At 33.5% G+C, this 25818-nt stretch overlaps 1 protein-coding gene across 1 annotated transcript in view; it reads right to left on the bottom strand.

Moving 5' to 3' along the window:
- The window catches only part of LOC133204437 (protocadherin Fat 4-like), a 52249-nt gene that overhangs the window by 21805 nt on the left and 4626 nt on the right, over window positions 1-25818 (bottom strand). Inside the window, exons 3-12 of the mRNA XM_061340164.1 lie at window positions 23016-23134; window positions 21356-21537; window positions 20383-20612; window positions 14593-14764; window positions 14064-14200; window positions 10681-10692; window positions 8055-9362; window positions 7361-7462; window positions 6396-6539; window positions 347-487 (exon numbers count right to left, since the gene is read on the bottom strand). Of these exons, the coding sequence (XP_061196148.1) occupies window positions 347-487; window positions 6396-6539; window positions 7361-7462; window positions 8055-9362; window positions 10681-10692; window positions 14064-14200; window positions 14593-14764; window positions 20383-20612; window positions 21356-21537; window positions 23016-23134 (2547 nt within the window). The remainder of the gene's footprint in view (window positions 1-346; window positions 488-6395; window positions 6540-7360; window positions 7463-8054; window positions 9363-10680; window positions 10693-14063; window positions 14201-14592; window positions 14765-20382; window positions 20613-21355; window positions 21538-23015; window positions 23135-25818) is intronic.

Here is a 25818-nt window from a genome sequence, read left to right on the forward strand (position 1 = left end):
TATGCTCCAGACAAGGATTTTTCATATAATTCTGCTATGACCTTGACCTTAGACCTAGAAACATGGTTCAAGGTCACTGCACACCCTTAACCCAAAGACACTCTGTGGGTGAAGTATGAGCCAGATTGGGCCAAGGAGAGAGAAGATATGCTCCGGACAAGAGATCTTGGACGGTCAGACGGACGGACAGACTGATCACTATAGGGCGCCCGCAGAGTGGGGCCCTAATTAATATCATCTTACCTGTATTTAATAATTCAAACATAAAGGTTAAGTAATTTTAAAAATGTTACCTTTACCTGTAAACTAATAAACCAAACATAAATGTACCTAAATATTATTTTACCTGTAAACTAATATCCTTAGGATCAGTCTCTGCATCCAGTGTTCTGTTTATCTGAAGACAGGCTTGAGCTTGATTTGGCTGACCATCAACAGTTGATAGTTTAAACACGTTCAGATTGGCATTTACAATACTAAAATTTAGCTACAAAAGAAAGAAAAGTTTGGTGAGTTGTGTATGGGAGCTATGCACTCTGTCTACGGGTGTTATTGTTATCATCTGAATTAAATGTGCTTAATGATAAAACAAGAGGCCCAGGGGCCACATCGCTCACCTGAGCACTCTGGCTAGGAAAAAGCAGAAATCAGTTCAGTCTTGAAAAGTTTAAATACAAGAGGCCCAAGGGCCTTAATGGTCACCTGAGTATAATACAACAATTTAGAAGTTAAATGCTGATAGATGAAGCTTTGTTGCCCTAAAGCAAGAGAAGTAGGAAGATCAGGATCAACAAAATAATTACTCTAGTATTCAGTATCAACTCATAAATTAAGTTCTAATCTGTCCCCCACTTAACACTATCACCATGCAGACTATTAACAAACTATTAGTGCTTCTGTACTATTTTTGAACCCATATTAAGACCTTTAGCATTGACCTCTCTTATGGTCTTTGAAGAACTTTTAATAAGATAAGTTATTTTTGTCTCATTTTTATTTATCTATTACTTACAGGTCTACCTGATTATTAAAACTAAGGCCAAAGTTTTTTTTTCGTTTGGTTTACGATTCTGCCGACCCTAATTTTCACAAATCATGAAAATAAAAATAATGTCTTTTTCCGACATATTTTTCCGGATTTTTCTCAGCTGAACTGGTGGGTTTTAAATTTTAGAATGCATCTTAGTCAAATAAGCGCTTATAAATATATGAGACCTTTACAAACATTTAGGTGACCGTAAATAAACACATGTGCTAACCAAAAATGGCGGCTCTGTCATGTAACAAGGTAATTCCTCACTGAAAGCAATGACACACACTTTAAGAACTTTTTCTGCATGGAAAAGTGAATAAAATCTTGGATAAATGATCCCTTTCTCCAATTGCAATGTCTCAATTGGCTGAATTCATACCGTAATATTGGAGAGTGTATGCCCAACCCTGATTGACTTAGCAGACATGGATACACCTATAGATAATAAGGATTTATCAGTGCCTTCTCAGGGGCCCAAGTTCGGCCCATTCCCAATTGAAAATGAGTTCAGTTTTTCCGAATTTGGCAGTATTTTTTCTCAAATAGTGAACAATGCTTTTATTTTTAATTATCTTGGAAAAACACTGAGTAAAATTGTCAGATTGTCTGTAATTTTAACTCATTTAGCAAAGCTACAGTCATAACACATGTTTAAAAATACTGTAAAAACATCGCCAACTTTTAATCCGAATTTCCTCTGTTTTTCTAAAAATGATGATATTGTGTAATTATATAGATTTATTAAGTTATTTCCACCTACTCATTTGATCTGCGAGTTAATGGTAAGAACTTCGGGCATTATTTCAGATAGAAAAATATATTTTCAATGCATAAATACATATTAAAAGAGGACTTTTAGAAAATGTGTACTTAGTATAATTTTTTGCAGGAGGTTTATAATCTCCAGAAACAGATACTATAATGATCTAAATTGAAATCTCATACACACATGTACATGTACTACCCTAAGTTGCATTAATGCTTTATACTCATTGAAGTCCATTTTACTTTTATTAGTCTATTATTCATAATTGATTTTGTACGAATAAGATGGATCATATTTAATTGTCATTTGGTTGCCCAAATTAGAGTTCGTGCTGAAATGTTAAATGAATTACCCCTGAGTACATGATTTAAGCAACATTTTAAAAAAAAATTGCAATTTCATCAAATAGCCGATAATTTTTTCCCAATTCCCCAAAAATGGTGTTTCCCAAAATAAGCTGATAAATCCATGGATAATAGTTAGGCCAATTTAGTGCTGAGAGATACATCTTAGTTGAAGCAGCGTTGACTGGTATTTCACTGGATAAATTCAAATGTGTATAAAACATCTGTTAGTTTATAGAAGTAAATTCAATATACAAATCTTTGCAAATTTCATACTCAATTGAGATTAAAGAACTTTGAATTACTAATAAATAATGAGCATTGCCTACTGTGCAGGTACACAACAAACATTTAAAGAAGGACTTGATTGAGAAATTATTAGGCCTTTTTGCCGCAGGTTGAACATTAAATTTGATAGCTGCATGATCAAATTATTATAACCTTTATTTCAACGTCAATTACTTTTAATATTGTTAAACACTTAAATTGTATTTTTCTTCAATCTAAATTTAACTTGAATTTGGATCCTTATTTTTAGTTTGTGGGGATACCAAGGTTTATAACACATCACATATCACTGAAGAGCACAAAATGTTGAACATTATACACCTATTTACTGGCTATGAGGACAATAGCAAGTTTATCGTCCCCCAAGACAGCGACTATTTCCCGAGGCGCAGCCGAGGGAAATAGTTGCTGTCGAGGGGGACGGTAAACTTGCTATTGTCCGAATAGTCAGTAAATAGGTGTTTTATTATACCGAAGCCGACTTTACTTTTGTTACGTCACAAACCAGATACGTCACAATACAACAACCCATAATAGTTTTGAGATGAAAAACGAGGGAAATGGAATGCTTCCGGTGAATAGTTTGATGACTATTTCACCATGGGCAAATAGCACAAAAACTATTCCACGGTAGGGGCTGTTTAGAAAAAATAGAAGATTTATTTGTCATACTTTTATGTAGAAAAAAATTCACAGAGGTGTAATAACATGAACCAAGCACTGATTGACAAACAAAAATCAGAACTATATGTAAATGAAAATGACATTCAGTCTAAAGTTAGAAATGAATTAAAATTAATAAAAAGAGTTATGTGATCTAGACAATAAATCTTAAAAGTACTATTGACATGTATTATTTTTATTAAAATAAACATTGCTGTTATTTTAAAATGAAATTGTTGAATCCTAAATTATTTTTATTTTTATTTTTCGACCACCCAATGCATTTTTTTGAGACAGAAAATTGTAAACCAAAAAAAATAAAAACTTTGGCCTAAGAAAGTACTTTTTGAATTATACAATAAACATTCTTGCATACTTATCTTATTCTATTAACCTTTCAAATACATTATTTACAGTGATTAATTATCAAAGGTGAATGGAAAAGGGGAATAACTTCTCTCAAGAGGATACAAATTAATAGAGCCCTGTCCAGGACCAGAATGCTTAGACAAATGGTCCAGATGTTCAAAAATCTGGTAGAAATACGCTTACTTATATCATTTAAACTTTTACTCAGTTTGTTTCCAATATGCCCAGAAGCAGAGAAGAATGTCACTGGTACAATGCATTTTCAATACAGATTCAACAAAGGCTTACCCTAACACCAGAACCCAAGACCAATGGTCAAGAAATTTACAAATTTGGAAGAGTTACCCTCATCATCATAACTATGGACTTCAAAGAATTAACACTTTTCCACTATATTATCAAAAGCCCCCCCCCCCCTCGTTATGCCAGAACCCCTGACCCTAGGACCACAAGATTTAAAAATTCTGTACGAAGCTCCATTTTCATCATAGCTATGCAATTTATTTATCAGCTCAAGACTAAGGAACAGACAGGATTAATTAATGATTAATTAATAGAATTAATGCTTTTTCACTATATAATCAATAGAGCCCCCCCCCCTCCCCAAGAACCCCAAAAACTGAGGCCATATATTTAAAAAATTTGGAAGAGGCATCCCTGCCTATCATAATCATGCACTTAGTTTGTTTAAATAATCTCCAGTAGCAGAGAAGAAGATTTTCAAAGAATCAATGCATTTTCACTATATAATCAATAGAGCCCCGCCCTAACACCAGAACCCTGACCCTGGGGCCATGAAATTCACAATTTTTGAAAAGGCATCCTTATGCATCATAACTATGTACTTAGTTATTTTTTTTGATACCCAGGAGCAGAGGAGAAGATTTTCAAAGAATTAATGCATTTTCACTATATAATCAATAGAGCCCCGCCCTTACACCAGAATCCCTGGCCCTGGGGCCATGAATTTTACAATTTTGAAAGAGGCACTCTTGCTCATCATAACTATGTACTTACTTAGTTTATTTAATACCCAGGAGCAGAGAAGAAGATTTTCAAAGAATTAATGCATTTTCACTATATAATCAAAAGAGCCCCACCTAACACCAGAACCCCTGACCCTGGGGCCATGAATTTCACAATTTTGGAAGAGGCACTCTTGCTCTTCATAACTATGTACTTAGTTACTTTATTTAATAACCAGGAGCAGAGAAGAAGATTTTCAAAGAAATAATGCACTTTCACTATATGATCTATATAGCCCCACCCTGGGGCCAGAACCCCTGACCCTGGGGCCATGAATTTCACAATTTTGGTAGAGGGCTCAGTGCTTATTACAATGATGCCAACAGTTTGACTGCTTGATGTCCAGGAGTAAAGAAGAAGATTTTTAAAGATTGCATTATTTTTGGTGGTTTTAGCCCCACCCCTCAGGCCCCATGGGGGCAGGGACCATGAAATTCACAATTTTTGTTTCCCTTTACCCATAGATGCTATATGCCAAATTTCATTGAAATTGGTTAAGCGGTTTCAGAGAAGAAGCTAAAAATGTTCAAATGTTAACACTTGACGCACGCCGACGGACAAGAACGGATAGCAATAGGTCACCTGAGTGACTCAGGTGACCTAATAAAACTGGTTTGGGGGGAGGGGATATTTGAACTAACTTGAATCTAAACTTCATAGGGATGCTTTTGAATTAATATGACAAATAATGGCTTTGCTGTTCTTAAGAAGAAAATTTTAATATATCCTTTGTATGATCCCCTGTTATGGCCCCTCTATTCTCCAGGGGATCATCATTTGTACAAATTTGAATCTACATTACCTATTTAAATATGACCCATCATGGGTTTGCTGTTCTTGAGAAGAAGATTTTTAAAGATGTTCCCTATATATTCCAGTGTAAAACTTTGATCGCTCATTGTGACCCCACCCTTCACCCGGGGGTCATGATTTGAACAAATTTGAATCTACACTACCTGAGGATGCTTCCATATAAATATGACCAATCATGGCTTTGCTGTTTTTGAGAAGAAGATTTTTAAAGATTTTTCCTGTGTTTTCTTATGTAAAACTTTGATTGCCCATGGTGGCCCCACCCTATCCCTGGGGGTCATGACTGGAACAAACTTGAATCTACACTACCTGAGGATGCTTCCATATAAGTTTCATATTTTCTAGCACAGTGGTTTTTGAGAAGAAGATTTTTAAATTATGCCATTAATTTTTCATGAATTCATAATTATCTCCCCTTGGAAGAAGGCGTGGTCCTTCATTTGAATAAAATTGAATCCCCTTTACCCAAGGATACTTTGTGGCAAGTTTGGTTGAAATTGGCCCAGTGGTTCTTGAGAAGAAGATGAAAATTTGAAAAGTTTACCACAACGATGACAACGATGACAGACAACGGACAAATTTCAATCACAAAAGCTCACTTGAGCCTTCGGCTCAGGTGAGCTAAAAAAGTCCTTGTGAAAAGTTCATACTTAAATGAAAATGACATTCATTTAAGAAATGAATTTAATTTTTGAAGATTCATGAGTACATGAACTACGATGCTTCACGCCAGCTTATTTCATGAAGGGCGTTAGTGCTTCATGATAAATATGCCGGCGTGAAGCGTTGTAGTTCATGTACCTCATGAATTTTCAAAAATTAAATTCATTTCTTATATTAACATAATTTCTCTGACAAGTTGCCACAAATTATGCCATTCAACTGTCATTTACAGTTCGCACTATAGTTTTGACATCAAGTAGGGTACAATGACGTAACAATGGAGATAATCATGCTCATCCATGGTAGTTCATGAGAAAATGAACTGTTTTCTATTTTGTAAAGAATCATAGGGGAAATTTATTGGAAATGTAAATATATCATTATGAATTACCATTTTGATATGAGTACTGATAAATGAATTTATAAATACCTTCTCATTCAAATCCAGATCCTTGGCAAATAATGTCAAAAGACACCTGTGTGTTTTGAAAGAATTTTCTTCAATCTGAAGATTGTATGGAATACCCGTAAAATATGGAGACTTATTGTTGACATCCTCAATATGAATAATAACCTAAAAAGACAAAAAAAAAAATGCAATTTCTCTTTGATCTCTTCATCATAGGGCAGGTAAACACAACACTGAACACTTGTCGATTGCCTGAAAGGTGCACTGAACACTTGTCAATTACCTGAGAGGTGCAATGAACACTTGTTGATTACCTGAGAGGTGCAATGAACACTTGTCAATTACCTGAGAGGTGCACTAACACTTGTCCATTACCTGAGAGGTGCACTGAACACTTGTTGATTACCTGAGAGGTGCACTAACACTTGTCCATTACCTGAGAGGTGCACTGAACACTAGTTGACTACCTAAGAGGTGCACTGAACACTTGTTGATTACCTGAGAGTTGCACTAATACTTGTTGATTACTTGAGAGGTGCAATGAACACTTGTCAATTACCTGAGAGGTGCACTGAACACTAGTCCATTACCTGAGAGTTGCACTAACACTTGTTGATTACCTGAGAGGTGCACTAACACTTGTCCATTACCTGAAAGGTGCACTGAACACTTGTCAATTACCTGAGAGGTGCACTTACACTTGTCTATTACCTGAGAGGTGCACTGAACACTTGTTGATTACCTGAGAGGTGCACTGAACACTTGTTGATTACTTGAAAGGTGCAATGAACACTTGTCAATTACCTGAGAGTTGCACTGAACACTAGTCCATTACCTGAGAGGTGCACTAACACTTGTTGATTACCTGAGAGGTGCACTGAACACTTGCTGATTACCTGAAAGGTGCACCAACACTTGTTGATTACCTGATAGGTGCACTAACACTTGTCTATTACCTGAGAGGTGCACTGACATTTTTTCATTACCTGAGAGTTGCAATTTCCATTCTCATTTGAAGCTTGAATAACCATATCTATACGGTCTCCATCTTTTTCTCTATCCAGTTCACGTAACAAACTGATTTCTCCCTACAAGATTGACAAGTACATAAGTCATTTTATATTTACAAAATGAGATTTATTGTACATGTACATATATTGACATATTCAAAATTTAGCGCATTTACTGGTATCAAGTGGTTGGTGTATTTATGAGTTAGCCCTTCATATATCCGTGCCGTGTATTTTATTTACAGTAAAACTCGTTTAGTACGAACACGAATATTGCGAATTCACGGACATAACGAAGTTTTCTTGGATCCCCAGCTATATAAATTTTATGGATTCCTTATACGGATATAACGAATTACGGATATAGCGAAGTAATTTCACAGGTCCCCAGGACTTCGCTATAACCGAGTTTTACTGTATTAATGATTCATCAAGTGTATTCATGAATTTGTGCATTGTTGTCTACACCAAATCCACTAAAATATGAAGCCAACTTTTTCAAGTATACATACAGAACAATTTTTATTTCATTTTTCTTCACGGAATATCTTATAATCAATTACTTTTAAGAAGATCTCCAGATCTGTACAGAATATTTACAAGGCAGAAAAGTTTATGTGGTCTTGCTCATAAAAAGTTTAATTTTGTGATGACAAATTCATGAACTTACAGTGTTAGAATCTATTTTGAAGGCATCCCTCAGTTTTGATATTTTGATGATGTTATACGAGATTTTACCATCACCAGTTGCATTGATCTTTGTTATAATTGTGTTTCTGGTGTGATTTTCTGAGATGTTGACTTCATTGACTTTAGGTTTAATCACAGGCTCCCCCTTTCTGCCAGATGAAATGAAATAAGTTTTGCTACTGTTGAGTTCATGGACATCAGTGGCTATGACCTGCAGGCTAAAGTTGAAATTTTGAGAAGCTATATTCTGTGCAGTAAATATTTCTCCATGGTCATTAATTTTGAAGTTTTGTGAAGGATCTATTAAGCTGTATGTAACTTGATCATCTTCTTTGTTTCCCGTGCACTTAGAATCAAAATCTTTAGCAGTAACTTTCGCAATGCTGGTGTTGTTCTTTATGGGAGGATTGACACAGACATCAAAGACGATATCTTTAAACTCAGGCTCTTCATTAACATTGATAACATTCACTGTAACAGTCCCTGTAGAAGACATTGGGTTAAAGCCTTGATCTTTAGCTTCTACTTTCAATGTGTAATGCTTGTCGTGTCTATCACATTTCAGTGTTCTATTTAGAGTAATCTCCCCTGTTAAAGGGTTGATTTTAAAAGCTGTATCCCCTTCAACCAATTTGTACATTATTTCCCCTTCTTTTCCATTGTCATGATCTGTAGCTGTCATATTATATACAGAATGGGGAAACAAATGTTCCTTAACATCAACTGTTACAGTCTTGTTGGAAAACACAGGACTGAAATTGTTTGCAGCAATGACAAAAATTTTGATGACTGCCTTACTCCTGAGGGGGGGACTGCCATGATCACTGACTACAAGACTGACATTGTATGTAAAATTTGCCTTCAGTGCCTTGTCTGGCAGTACTGATAGTTCACCAGTGTCAGTGTCAATGCTAAATATTCCATAGGACTGTGTGAGAAAGAATGTAAAACTACCACTGTTCAGATCAGCATCGGTGGCACTAACACTACATAGAGGTCCGGAGGAGTTCTGAGCTATCGGATACAGACAGGAGCTGGTGTTGATCACTGGTGGATTGTCGTTGATGTTCTCTACTGTTATTCGGATTACGGATGTGCTGTTACAGCTACGTATGGAGTTGTCAGTGACAGTTACTGTTAAGTTTATATCTGTAGACTGATCATTATCAACATCTAGGGTAGTCTGATTTTCTAGTACTAGTTTATTCCCATTAAAAGTAAACTTTTCATTATTTTTGACTTGGTAAACTAATTTGTATGGGGGTGTGTCCTTATCTTGTGCAGACACCTAAAAGGATAAAATAAACTTATGGTAGTATTACTGGTCAATAAGTACATCATACGATTACCTGTGAATAAGTACATCATACAACTACCCGTCCATAAGTACACAAATTTAATAAAGTTACCTGTAACAAGAGGCCCAGGGGCCACATCGCTCACCTGAGCACTATGTCAAGGAAAAAGCAGAAATCAGTTCAATCTTGAAAGGTTGAAAAAATATAAATAAAAAAGTGGTTTCGGGGGGGGGGGGGGGGGGGGGGGGGGGTCATGAATTGAACAAATTTGAATCTACACTACCTGCGGATGCTTCCATGTAAATATGACCAATTATGGCTTTGCTGTTCTTGAGTAGAAGATTTTTAAAGATTATTCCTATATATTCCTATGTAAAACTTTGATCGCCCATTGTGGCCCCATCCGACCCCGGGGGTCATGATTTGAACAAACTTGAATCTACACTACCTGAGGATGCTTCCATGTAAATATGACCAATCATGGCTTTGCTGTTCTTGAGAAGAAGATTTTTAAAGATTTTTCCTATATATTCCTACGTAAAACTTTGATCGCCCATTGTGGCCCCATCCGACCCCGGGGGTCATGATTTGAACAAACTTGAATCTACACTACCTGAGGATGCTTCCATGTAAATATGACCCATCATGGCTTTGCTGTTCTTGAGAAGAAGATTTTTAAAGATTTTTCCTATACATTCCTATGTAAAACTTTGATCGCCCATTGTGGCCCCACCCGACCCCCGTGGGTCATGATTTGAACAAATTTGAATCTACACTTCTGAGGATGCTACCATATAAATATGACCAATCATGGCTTTGCTGTTCTTGAGAAGAAGATTTTTAAAGATTATTCCTATATATTCCTATGTGAAACTTTGATCACCCATTGTGGCCCCACCCAACCCCCAGGGGTCATGATTTGAACAAACTTGAATCTACACTACCTGAGGATGCTTCCACATAAGTTTCATATTTTTAAGCACAGTGGTTCTTGAGAAGAAGATTTTTTAATGATGCCATTAATTTTTCACGTATTCTTAATTATCTCTCCTTGGAAGAAGGCGTGGCCCTTCATTTGAACAAACTTGAATCCCCTTTACCCAAGGATACTTTGTGGCAAGTTTGGTTGAAATTGGCCCAGTGGTTCTTGAGAAGAAGATGAAAATGTGAAAAGTTTACAACCACAACGACAACAACGACTACAACAACAACAATGACGACAGACAACGGACAAATTTTGATCAGAAAAGCTCACTTGAGCCTTTGGCTCAGGTGAGCTAAAAAACTACATATTATCTTTCCACTTACCTGTCCACTTACCTGTCAATAAGTACAAAGTACAGAACCTGTCAATATGTATAAAGCACAGTTACCTGTCACTTAGTATAATTAAAAGTACATGTCAGTAACCTTCCAATAAGTACAATGTACAGTTATCTGTTGTTTAGTATAAAGTCCACTTACCTGTCATCAAGTATAAAGTCAAGTCACCAGTCAATAAGTACAAAGCACAATAACTTTTGAATAAGTACAAAGTACAGTTTCTGTCACTACATACAAAGTATTCCCTTGAATCTGTAAACAATAACAATGTAAAGTTAGCTGTCAAAAAGTACACTGTAAAGTTACCTGTCAGTAAGTATACTGTAAAGTTACCTGTCAATAAGTACAATGTAAAGTTAGCTGTCAAAAAGTACAATGTAAAGTTAGTTGTCAATAAGTACAATGTAAAGTTACCTGACAATAAGTACAATGTAAAGTTACCTGACAATAAGTACAATGTAAAGTTACCTGTCAATAAATACAATGTAAAGTTACCTGTCAATAAGTAAACTGTAAAGTTACCTGTCAGTAAGTAAAATGTAAAATTACCTGTCAATAAATACAATGTAAAGTTACTTGTCAGTATGTCAGTAAGTATACTGTAAAGTTACCTGTCAATAAGTGCAATGTAAAGTTACCTGTCAATAAGTGCAATGAAAGTTACCTGTCAATAAATACATTGTAAAGTTACCTGTCAATAAATACAATGTAATGTTACCTGTCAATAAATACAATTGTAAAGTCACCTGTCAATAAGTACAATGTAAAGTTATATGTCAATAAATACAATGTAAAGTTACCTGTAAGTAAGTAAAATGTAAAGTTACTGGTCAATAAATACAATGTAATGTTACCTGTCAATAAATACAATGTAAAGTTACTTGTCAGTTAGTACAATGTAATGTTACCTGACAATAAATACAATATAAAGTTACCTGTCAATAAATACAATGTAAAGTTATTTGTCAGTAAGTATACTGTAAAGTTACCTGTCTATAAGTACACTGTAAAGTTACCTGTCAGTAAGTAAAATGTAAAATTACCTGTCAATAAATACAATGTAAAGTTATTTGTCAGTAGGTATACTGTAAAGTTACCTGTCTATAAGTACACTGTAAAGTTACCTGTCAGTAAGTAAAATTACCTGTCAATAAATACAATGTAAAGTTACTTGTCAGTAAGTATACTGTAAAGTTACCTAACAATAAGTACAATGTAAAGTTACCTGTCAATAAGTACACTGTAAAGTTACCTGTCAGTAAGTAAAATGTAAAATTACCTGTCAATAAATACAATGTGAAGTTACTTGTCAGTAAGTATACTTTTAAATTACCTAACAATAAGTACAATGTAAAGTTACCTGTCAATAAGTACAATGAAAAGTTACCTGTCAATAAATACACTGTAAAGTTACCTGTCAATAAATACAATGTAACGTTACCTGTAAGTAAGTAAAATGTAAAGTTACCAGTCAATAAATACAATGTAATGTTACCTGTCAATAAATACAATGTAAAGTTACTTGTCAGTAAGTACAATGTAAAGTTACCTGACAATAAATACAATATAAAGTTACCTGTCAATAAATACAATGTTAAGTTACTTGTCATTAAGTATACTGTAAAGTTACCTGTCTATAAGTACAATGTAAAATTACCTGTCATTTAGTACAATGTAAAGTGTCAAAACTATGTGTTCCTGTTATTAAGTACCAGTGTACCTGTCAACAAGAGACTCATGGGCCACAATGCTCACCGAGTAACTATGGCCTTCATCAGCAGATTCTTTTTCCTATGACTTCCCATGTAAAACTTTCATCACATAGTGGCCCAGTCCCAACCCAAGGGGTCATGATTTGAACATACTTGAATGTAAACTACCTTGAGAAAGCTTCCATATAAACATGAATAATTTAATTCTGATTGTAACGCGCCATTTGATTGGAAAAAAAAAAATTACTTTATATCGTATAAATTGGGTTCACAATGACTTTCGTCAAAAATGTATCGATCCGCCTGATGTTACATTTAAATTTTGTACAATTTGAAGTCATTTTTTAAGGGCAATCATCTTTTTTCTTACACTAAATGAATGAACAAAATTAAATTATAAGGAATGAAATTAATAGCTACCAAATTTATACGGTATAAAGAGGGTTGAACAGTTTACGCTTTTTTATAAACCGCTTCGCAGTTTATAAAGCTTAAAATGCCCCAACCCACTTTATACTGTATAAATTGGGTAGCTATTAATTTCATTCCTTAAATAATCTTGACTTTGCTGTTCTTGAGAAGATTTTAAAAGATTTTTCCTATGTAAAACTTTGACTGACCATTGTGGCCCAACCCTACCCCAGTGGGTCATGGTTTGAACAAATCTGAATTGACAACACCTGAGGATGCTTCCATATAAATATGACTGATCATATATATATATATATATATATATATATATATATATATGTGGCTTTGCCGTTCTTGAGAAGAATATTTTTAAACATTTTTCCCTCTGTATTCCTATGTAAAACTTTGATCACCCATAGTGGCCCCACCCTACCCCGAAGGGTCATGATTTGAACAAACTTGAATATGCTCTATGTCAGAAATCTTTCACATAAGTTCACTTAAGTTTCACATAAGTTCTTTTTTTCTCTGCCCTTGGAGCAGAGTATGGCCCTTAGTAATGTACCGATAATAAGATTTGATGTTAACAAAAAAATGCTACCAAATCCGATGATCAATTATTATTTTCAAAAACAAGCATCGGAAACGTACTTCTTATAAAATGAATTCCGAATTATCCATTCCCGGTTTAAAATTTATTTCTTCGTAATGAAAGAAATTGGTGTCTGCACCTGATACAGGTGATTAAGAACCAAATGTGTTTTAATATAGAAAGTATAAAAGAAGCAAAACAAGAAAGAAAACTATCTATTATATATTTCATATATTCATGTTAAAGAAAAAATATGAAATACTTGTAATAGTCTGCTTTTTATATACAAAACTATGACATCCAATTATAATCGGTAAAATCTCATCATAACCAATGACCGATTATGAAAATTTACCGATGTCCAATCACTAATAGCCCTTTATTTAAACAATTTTGAAATCCCTTTACTCACGGATACTCTCTGCCAGTTTGGTTGAAACTGGCCCAGTAGTTCTGGAGAAAATGACGAAAATGTGAAAAGTTTACAACAATGATGACAAAAACTGTGACAATGACGACGTACAACAGACAAATTTTGATCAGAAAAGCGCATTTAAGCCCTTGAATCAGGTGAGCTAATGAGTGTAAAGTACATTACCTGTCAATAAGTACAAAATATAGTTACCTGTTTATTAAGTACATTGTAATGTTACCTGCAGGATGTCGTTGTATGTTTTGTTTTCTTTGATAGCCACGGTATACAGAGATGAACTAAAGACTGGACAAGTATCATCTACATTTGTCAGGTGAACCTCCACAGTAGCCTCCCCTGACAGTGGAGGCTGACCATCTACAAAGCGGTGGTAGAACACTTCATTTTACATTCATCAACACAAAAAAACATCAATGTAATTTAACTTTCATATAACTCCCAAAGCCAAGACTATGGTATTGTTGCAGAAACTATTTTTTGAACAGTACAACAAAGGTTTAACATATTATATCCTGTAAATGTATTATATTTATTGTTTAAGATATTTGATAAATGATTCTTCAGCAAGTTTGTGAAGACTTAATTGATTTAGCACTTGCTGAATGTGCTAGATATAAATATATATACACACATATATACACAAAACATTTAGCAATTGATTTACAGAAGCTGCTTTCTACCAAAGGCACTAAATACAATACAAAGTCAAATGTACATTATCAATACTGATTTTAAATTCTTTCTTTTACCATCTTTGGCTATCAGTTGCAACACATATGTTTGCTGCCTCTCATAATCCAATGTATTGTGATCATTCTTTAAGAACAGGACTCCTGTTGTTTTATCTATTGAAAACAATTCTCTCTTGTTTTTCAGGGCGTATGTTACTGTCTGGCCTTCATCTCTATCACTAGCACTGATCTGCAGCAATTAAAACAATTAAATTGCATTAACTAGTTCTAAATTAATTAAAACCATATCAGCTTATCATCAAGCATTCACAAATACACGTGACACCACTACCGGTAGTTCCATAGATTTTTAAATTGGATAACATTTTTGATTAGAAAATATTTTAATCAGTTGAATTTACTTGACAGTTTTGATCATAATAGGCAAGATTGGGAAAACACAACATTTGGATTACTCAAGTTTTACTATATATCCAATACTATATTATAGGGTTATTGATATTATATTGAGGAATATAATGAGTTGGCTGTTCAGAGTGCACAAGCTTGCAAGTGCATTTGTACAGCCAATGAGTGCTAGTATTCACCAATACAAGTTCTCTATCTTCTTTTTTTTATAGTTTAAACCTTTCTTCATTGTTTTATATTGATCTTATAAAGTAAAATTACTGAGAATTATTTCGTACTGGTATCTTCAGTAAAATATCAGCATCTGTCTTGTATCACATCAGTCACTAAGGCCCCTGACCCTGGGGCCAATACCCTTAAAATTCATAAACCCTCTACTTACTCATATAAAATGTTTCTTTAATGCTATATATTTCGTGAAAGAAAAGTACTTTATGAGTAAAATACAAACAATTATAGCATAACTTGTGGTGCAATATTGGACAAAAAATTCATTTCAACATGACAAATTTAACAATTAAAGAATAATAGTATTTATTTAATTAAGAGTTATCTTTCTTATCAGAGTATCAATGAACCTTAATACATTATGATTTTTTTTATTGAGGGTTTTATAGAAGCTTACAGGTAATACCTTCATCAATGATAAAATCCAACTTATTAATTCTGCAATCCCTTGTGAAAAAAGAATAATCAAAATTTTATCAAGAGTTGATGTTGATCAACAATAATCTGCCATTTTTCCTACAGCAGGATGTTCAGAATGTTTCAGAAATACTGTAAACCAACAAATACCTGTAAGATTCACAAGCAATTAAAGCTTGCAGATACTAGTCACTCACTATGCCATGTTTATTTCACATAAGTGGTAAATATCATGATCATATTTAGGACAGTGATGGGCAGCAAGTTGTGTAGTGGATGTTTTCAAAATAATGAAATTACCTTTCATTCTTTATTGACATTCAAATATAATTAATAATAATTAGGGATGTCAAAATATTTATTTTCCTTAGTCGATTATTCGATTGCAATATTCGAACGATAGTCAAATATTCGGAAATATCTTATTTCAAACTTCACTGGAACATGACGCATTTATAACTCAAAAACCCTTTTACTTAAATCTATTTAAAAAGTATCATCAAAATTAATGAAACGTAACACGTGGATGAAATAAATATGGAGACCTTATTCTCCAAAATGTATGATTTCCCCCATCAATTGAATTCATAAATTCATGCAGTTTTTATATTTTTGTAAGCATTAAAAAATTGCCAGCAGATATTTTTTAAAGCTTATTATGAAATAAATTGGGGGTGTAATCTAAAACAATCAACAAGTCAGTTGCCTGTGAAATTGTTAAACAGTTAGATATGCTTATTCATTTATTAATTGCTCTGGCTATCAAAATGTCCTTAAACAGTTTCAAATGTAATGGATTTATTTTCCAATTGTCAAAACATTCTCACAACAATGGTTTGTTCCTTGCATTTGAGCAATCGTAAGATAACAAAAAAATAATTGGTACATGGTAAAAGATCAGTCCAATTAATAAATTTACAAACAAAGCCAGCTAGTATATTGGTGGGTAATTTATTACAAAAACAACATAGACACAGAAATAATTCTCGCAGTAGTGAAGCGCATACAATTACTGTACTTTCTATACGACACATGGAAAATCAACCGTTTTTTGTTGAGGAAAATTATCTTATCGACTGTCTTCGAGGAAGGACGGTTTCTCAATTTTGTAATGAGAATTCAATTTCGTTATCACTCTTTTATTGCATTTATTTTATTATAATATCATTCAAATTTCGTTTCATTATTTGATCTTTGGTCCATTCGACTGATAGTCGATTAGTAATAATGATTTTGCATGCAGTAAAAATCTGCTTCTTGTATCTTGTTCATTCATTGTTAATACACAAGAGTGGTAAATATATACAGCAATTTGAGTGATCTACCCCTTACTAAATACCAATTGTGAAGCTATCAAAACCATACTCAACAGATGCTTCAACTGAATAAATGAAAAAATATCATGGGGACTAAAAACATGTGTAAAGATCAGTGCGTTTACAAATATTTTAACATTTTTTTACTATTGACCCCTAATAGTCCTGTGTAGAAATGTCACAGCGATGATCAAAGCTGAATGCAATTTATCACAGTGTCTTTTGACCTTTTAATTGATCTACTGACCTTAATGTGAAATATCCCTCTGCTCAAAATTTCACCTTTTTTTTTAAATTCCCAACCTTGATTTTCATTAACAACAACAGCATTATAGATTCAAATGGAAAATAGTTTGGTATATGGAGCTTTGCTTACTTTTTCAGAAATGAATATTATGTCTAATCATGATATGAAAAAATTCAATATGAAGAATAGAGCGATCAATAATTTTTCATCTCACCATAAAATTAAAAATATGAGGTATGTATGAAAATAATAATTATTATCATACCTATCTAATTCACATAAGAAAACATACTGAAGCATTGCTTTTTAAATCAGAATATCACATTCTTTTCTGTGCTTGTAAAATAAAATGCATCTACAAGAGTTAATTTTCCATCTACAAGAGTTAATTATCATTCTTCAACATATTTTTAGTGAAAAAATATTGATTATTTGATTATAAAAATTCTGCATCTTAAAATTTCTGTAGCAATTAAAAGAATTATGTCAAGAGATAGAAATATCTCAATTTTAACAGTTTAAAGGAACTGCATGAGTATATTAAATGTTTTAGGTAAACTATTATTTCTTGAGATAGGATTTCTTGTGCAATGTTTGCCAAACTTGAACTGTGTAGACTTATATTAAAGTTCATAATCTCTGGAAAATTACTGACACTTCCTTTAATTATTTTCTCAAAATAATCGTCTCGTCCAGTCAAAATAAGTTGTGAAGCGATTTGTTTCTACTTTACAATTAACCAGTTATATAATTATATCAACACTCCGACGACTCTCAGGTGTAGTATCATTTATGTAAACACCCAATTAACACATCCATCCCAGCCCCATGCATTCACCGTTATCCAGGTAAGTCTAAGGTGCATTAATTTACGCTTGATTGGTCCGTGTATACCTGCGCAATCAAAACTTCGAGAGATAGAGAGCAAAAAACAATGAAATGTGCGTAACAGGACCCAGGTTTTGGTTCGAGAGATAGAGAACTTCGAGAGATCGGGAATTCTAAGATCAGAAGTAAATTTGCTTAGTTATATAGAGGAAAAAAACGGGACCAGAGGTTGACTTTGAGAGATCAAGAAACTTCGAGAGATCGGAGTTGGAGCCATCTAGAGCCATCTGTATGACTAATCATGGCTTCGCAGTTCTTGAGAAGAAGATTTTTAAAGATTTTTCTTATGTATTCCTATGTAAAACTTTGATCCACCATTGTGGCCCCACCCTACCCCCGGGGGTCATGATTTGAACAAACTTGAATCTACACTACCTCACAATGATTCCACATAAGTTTCATGTTTTCAAGCACAGTGGTTCTTAGAAGATGCCATTAATTTTTCATGAAATCATAATCATCTCGGCTTGGAAGAAGGTGTGACCCTTCATTTGAATAAACTTGAATCCCCTTTACCTAAGGATATTTTGTGGCAAGTTTGGTTGAAATTGGCCCAGTGGTTCTTGAGAAGAAGATGAAAACGTGAAAAGTTTACGACGATGACAGACAACGGTCAAATTTCGATCAGAAAAGCTCACTTGAGCCTTTGGCTAAGGTGAGCTAAAAAAAGACATTTCAACTTGCCAAATCTACAAAGGAATAATACACATTTATGTCATTAAGAGTTATCTCTCTTATCAGAGTATCACTGAACCTTAAAGTTTAGACCACATTAGGCAAGATTTTGGAACATGCAACATCCTAATTAGACAAGTTTCACTGAATTTCACAGTTTGTCACTTGGAATCAGATAGCAAATTATTTAAATAAGAACCATTTTAAAAGTAACTATATAACCTTTAAAAGGGTTTCAACAAGAATTTTATAAAATTTGTCTACATTTGTGCATAAAAGGCTTTGCATTTTCTTTGTGATTATCCTAGTGTTTTATATTTCTCTTTCATGCATAATCTTGTTATGATTAATTCTAATCCTTTACACTCTGTGAAATTGATAAAACAAATCGGTTTGGGGATTTTTCTTCAAAAAATAAATTTACAATTAGGACCGGTACATATATCACTATTCAATATTCATAAATTTAGTTTGAAAATTTGCTAGAGTATGATTCCTTGAATATGTTTTATCATGTGTAACCATTTTAGGAGTTCCTTTGATAGGTTACTTGATACAGGTATAACTGTATAATGAATTTAACATGAAGAAGATACAGCAAAAAATGTCTTTGCAATTCAGTTTAAGGGAGCCGACTGGGGTTTTATTGTGTGAAAACTACTGTACAGAAACTCTTTAATTTTATACCATATGTACCTTACATTGACTTCAGTATACATGCCAAGTTAAGTGAAAATCTACCGTCTGGTTATTTTTAAGGGACCATCTCAAAATACAGGTATATTTACCATAGGATTATAATAATAGGAAAATACTATTTTTTCACACTTCAAAGCAAATTATACAAATGCTACTATAGATTTTTTGCTCAATATATAGTATTTGATAAGTAATACTATATTGTACATTTTATGCAAGAAACACTAAATTCTACCATCTGGTTTCCAGAGGGGGCATCTCAAAATGTCAAAATTCATGATATTTTCCTGTTTTTATGGAGTACTACAAAACATGACAGATACCACAGATTTATATAAAAAATAATAAAAATGATTGAGAGATACTTAATTTTCTATGTTTAAAATTTCAAGAGCATCCATTTTATACTTTTTATTTTATGACATAATTAATGACCCCTCTTTAAGAACTTCGGTTATCTATAACGTCAAAAACACACTATTACGATGTCTATCTACCATCATTTGAAAAATCGTTTAAAAAATCAGTTATTTAAAAAGGTAATAAGATTTTTCAACCTAAGATTTCCTAATTTTGTTAATTTTTACAAATTATGTAAAAATAGTTGCCTTAAAAGAGTAAATACGCTTTATTTCACTATGCTGCACGAAGAGTAGCGCAATGAAAACCCCAGTCAGCCCCCTTAAAATTCATTTTATCAAATACTTTCATCAACATGATTACCTATCTGTTGTAATTAGTAGATACTTCCATCTCACTATGATGAGAGAGTAATTAATGTTTGCCTTATCTTGTTTCATTTTGTTCTTTTTTATTTTCAAAGGTTATATTTCTAGTGAATTTATAATCTAAGTAAGTACTGTCAAAAATAAATAAATTTCAATATGCAGTTGTATATAAATCCCAACCAAAACTTTAACCAAAACAACATAAACTATTTAAAAATTCCCATTAGAGTTGCTGACTTACATTTCTCAATATAGTCTTGTTTGTAGAATTTTCTGGAATGTATGCCTTGTATACTGAAGCATTGAAGACTGGTGCATTGTCATTCATATCTCTGATCTCCACAGAAACAGTAGCCACATCACTTTGATTTCCATCACTGACACTGACAGTGAAGTTATATGATGTAGTATTTTCAAAATCAAATATTGTATTTGTTGTAATTATCCCTGATGTAGAATTCAAACAGAAGTCTGAAAATATCAAAGATATAAATATCACTAAGTTTTAAATATTCCACTTGCATACAGGACCATTATTTCTATCAGATTGTAAAATCGCTTTGGACTAAAATTGGTTAAGAATGGTTTAGCCAAGAAGCTGAATATATGCAAGTTTACAAACAATGGACAATGTTCTACATTGGACAGAACAGACAGCTAAAGATCAGGCAAGTGACTCAGAAGACCTAACAAACATTAGAATAAATGATATTACATACAATCTTCTGGACTTTTTGTTCTTGAGAAGAAAATAAGTTAAAAAAGTTATACAATGAATAGGTTATCAACAACAGATAAATGCAACAAGTTCATAAAAAATAGACGAATTTCACATTCATAAGAGTTATCTCCCATGGTTGGTGTAACCCTCATTTTTCTCATTATAACCTTTGTAACTTACCTGTAAATATTTTCATTCTTTAAATGCTATCAGACAATATTGATCTGTTCCTGTATTCCCATAGTATTTGGCAACATAAAATACATAACAAACACATTCATACAGATTTCATTTGTAAGACATTGCCCTATGAAGTTTGTAATGGTATAGAGGGAAAACAGTGTCTTACTTTGGTTGACCCCAGATTGACCCCGCAATGGGAAATAACTTTTGTAAATGTAAAAGTTGTCTATTGATGACTTAGATGGCCTGTCCATCATGCATCTATACAAACACTGGTTTTTGTTTTGCTGTAGAACTAATTTTGACTTACTCTCATTCCCCGGGTCCATTGAGTACTGCAGTACCGAGTCTGAATCTTTGTCCACGGCTCTCACTTCCCCTACTTCAGTCCCTACAGCCTGATTTTCTCCTACACTAAACTTATATACTCTCTGCTGAAATTTTGGCTTCTCATCGTTAACGTCCTTCAAACTGATCATCACTTTACATGTGCTGAAACAAGATCTCAGCTATTTATTTCAGAAAAAAAATAAAGAAAGAATTGATTTAAAAGAAAAAAAAAGAACAAGCTAAGTCTCTTTCAAAAGTATTACTTTGAAACAATTTCAAAAGAAATTTATATTCTTAATAACCACTGTTAAATTTGTTTACTGACATAAAAAAAAACCCAGAACAAAACAACCTCAATAATTCTGCATTTGATGATTTTGAAGTATTGCTTTACTGTAAAAGTGGTTGGAAATTTACTTATGCGGTAAGCTTAGAACCACGTAAAATAACCCCATGCGTAATTGGTCACAAAATTTCAAAGTTCTAATACTAATACTTATACTGTTAGACTGGTCAGACCAGTCGTAGATTAAACGTGGTATTGAACGCACATGAGTAGATAGCTACTTCACAAACAGTAATGAAAATGAAAATGTTTATTTTTTAAATTGTGCAATGAAAAATGCATCTTCATATAAAATATTTTAAATCAACGTCACACAATTGAAGCTTCAAAATATTGATACTCATTTTCATTTCCTTTGTATGTATGTGTATGTCCCCTTTAATTTCAAATAATTAGTCCAAAATGTAACACAAACTCAGTCACTACAAACATACATATTGAATTAATTGTCAACACTCACCATGCAGATATAGGTAATTACTGTAGATTCTTAAATATACGCGAGGAATAAATTATCGCATAATAACGTGAGAAGCACCACTCCCCAAATAAAATTACTTGCTTTTGTTTTTATTTTTATGGTGCTTTAATTATGTAAAATCTCTAGATAAATCACCCATTCGCAAATTATTGTTCTCACGATTTGACGTCCTTGGGCCATTTTGCGATATTAAGTACTCACGTAAAGTAAGGAATCTATAGTAGGCCCCACTTTGAAGTTTGAACTTGTATAAATAATTATAATACAGCGTTCACTAGTTGTTCATATTTCACCGCTTTATTGACTGTGCAGATCGCCGTTATATAAAGCAATCCAAGGAACATACACATATTGATGACCAGTACAAATTCTATTTGTTTTGTTTGTTTGTTATTATTTCTTATTCATTTTTTCATATTCATGCATGTAAACAACTTGACCTTTTCAAAGGGGAACAAACAACTCGATGTTAATAATGATGACAGCATAAATTTTACTCGGTAGCTCCTGCAAGCGTGTATATTTCACCCATGCATAATGTTTGACGGTCACAAAGGCGTACTTAACAACCAATATAAATAAACATTTTCAATAGTAAGACTGATGGATGAGAGACAATCAATGCAAAAGCTCTGCTAGTTTAAATTATATTTAGTCAGATCTATTATCTGCTCTTGACACCCTGAATCTGCCCAATTCTTTACAAATATTAAGTATGACTACCAACATGTCTTATTCATGTCCTAGTGATAATAAATGATTATTTAGACTTTCCTGACATTATTAATGTGATTAAATATTGTATGATAAAACCTTGTGAGACTGCTATCATTTCTGTCAGTGGCCTTCACAGTAAGAATAAAACTGTGTTCTCCATCCTCATAATCAATTGTCTGATTCAGTGTTACTTCTCCATCACTGTTTATCTTGAACTACAAATGAGAAAAAAATATCCGTACAAATATGTAATGCTGCAGACCAGCATTCATCTGTGTGCAACTAACTTCCCATCAGCATACAAGAGGCCCAAGGGCCTTGATAGTCACCTGAGTATAATACAACAATTTATAGGATCCGTAGAGCATAAAATAAACTGATAGATGAAGCTTTGTTGCCCAAAAGCCTAGCATTCAATAACAACTCATAAATATTAAGTTTAATCTGCCAAGTGCTTCTGTACTATTTAAGAGCCCTCTATACACTGCACACCAAAGAGTTCTGATTTTGTGGTATTTTATGCAGATTGAGTAATCTGCCCTTTGATCTGGAATAAAATAAATTGAAATGTACACTTTATTACTTCATCTGTGATCAAATCAAGCATTCATGACATTTAAATAGGCCAATATGAATAGATGAACACTTCATTTGCAGGTATTTTTCCCATTTAAGTCAACAACAGTGATTTCTGTTAAACAGTACATCAGTGTCTCTGAACATTTTTCCTGGGGGTAAATGCAAGGTACCCTATGCTGAAAATGTATTAGATTAACTCAGTATTTACACCTTTGCACACTATAATTTTCTCATTATCCAAAAAATCTTTTCCTTTGATGAATAGAGGGTCCTTAAACTCCATATTGTAGCCTCTTACGTTGGCCTTTTTTGGTCTTTGAAGAACATTTAATAAGTTATTTTTGTCTCATTTTTATGTATCTATTATTTACAAGTCTATCTGATCATTAAAACTATGAAAGTATTTTCGTATTATACTATAAAAATTCTTGCATAATTCTCCTATTCTATTAACCTTTCAAATAGGTACATTATTTACAGTGATTAATTATCAAAAGTGAATGGCAAAGGAGAATAACTTCTCTCAGTGGAATACAAATTAATAGAACCCTAGTCAGGACCAGAACACTTGACCAATTAGTCCAGATGTTCAAAAATCTGGTAAAAATACCATTACTTATTAAAACTTTTACTCTGCCTCCAATATGTCCAGGAGCAGAGAAGATTTTCAAAGAAATAATGCATTTTCACTACAGAATCAACACAGCCCTACCCTAACACTAGAACCCATGACCCTGGGTCAGGAAGTTCACAAATTTGGAAGAGGTACCCTAATCATCATAACTATGCATTTGTGGAAGATTTTTAAAGAATTAACACATTTTCTTTTTCACTATATTATCAATACCCCCCTCCTCCCCCCCCCCCCCCCCACCGAAGAAACACAAGAACCCCTGACCCTGGGAGCACAAGTTTTAAAAATTTTGTAAGAAGCACCCTTGTTCATCATAACTATGTACTTTGTTTATCTACTCAACACTAAAAAGCAGACAGGATTATTTAAGGACATTGGCATGTCAGGGGTTTCTGGAGAAAAAAGGTTTAATACATAGATTTTTTCACTTATAAAATAGTGATTGAGAGTGATCTCCCGTGTAGAATTCTCTAAGCAGTGAAAACCGATAAAGCGTATGTTACACAGGTAAACAAAAGCACGTGTACTTCCTTTAACGGGTAGAATCATCTATACAGCAAGAAAGAAAATAGTAATGGCTTTGTCGTACATTGTATTCAGGGACAAAGAGCCAACAGGTCGTCATTTACTATAGTTATGCTCATTATACTGGGAAGGGCAAAGATGTGACATCTGAAAGGTAGGCCGACTGAGAACAGTTCTTAGGTGTGAAGGTAGCAGCATTTAGTAACTACGAATAAAAGTTGAAAATAATTCCATGCCAATATTTTTATGACAATGTGTTTCATCAATTCAGTCAATTACATGATAGAAGCAATGAACCAGTCTCTTGACCAATTTTAGATGTTACGGGAAGCATCTCAAAAATACATGATCGCGGTGCCGGTATGTCCATGTCTTGTTCCTATATATACATTTTCAGCCAAAATATCTAGAATTCAAAGGAAATGAAGATACAATAATATATATCATAATACAAAAACTATATGAAACAAGCATTCTGAGAGTATTGCATTAGCAATACTAGTCCCCTACCAGCAAGCGTAATCTGGTTCCCTTTAAGAATTCAAAATGCCATAATCTGGTTCCCGTTAAGAATTGAAAATGTCATAATTCCATCAAAACTGAATGAAGCAGAACGAAATGCAAACTTGATCTATAACTCATCAAGGTAAAGACACATACCAAATTTCAGCTCAATATCTGAAAGCGTTTAGAAAAAAATTGCGGAAAACCCTGAAAAATTGAAAATGTTGTAATTCTGTCAAAAATCATTGAAGCTGAAAGAAATGTAAACTTGATCTGTAACTCATCAAGATACACTCACATACCAAAAATCAGCTCAATATCTGCAAGCATTTAGAGGAAAAGTGCGGAAAACCAAGTGGGACAGACTGACAGACAAACAGAGGGACAGACAGACAGACGGACGGACAGACTCAGAGGAAATCTATAGTCCCCTCCGGTTTCACCGGTAGGGTACTAATAAGTGGGTTTTGGCGAAATATTATGGTGAAAAATTATGTAGGTCCCCTTTGTAAACATTTTACATAGGAAATGCATTGAGAACTGTAAAAAAACTGATTTGACAAAATCTAAAAAAGAAGGTTGGCTTGGTATGTCAAACGATCCAGAATATAGCCTGTTTATTACATTTAAACTTACTCAAGAGTTCTTGAAAAATTC

The sequence above is a fragment of the Saccostrea echinata genome, unplaced genomic scaffold (assembly GCF_033153115.1).
Source record: "Saccostrea echinata isolate AGI-Se365-2 ecotype Australia unplaced genomic scaffold, CSIRO_AGI_Sech_v1 ptg000053l, whole genome shotgun sequence".
Lineage (NCBI taxonomy): Eukaryota > Metazoa > Mollusca > Bivalvia > Ostreida > Ostreidae > Saccostrea > Saccostrea echinata.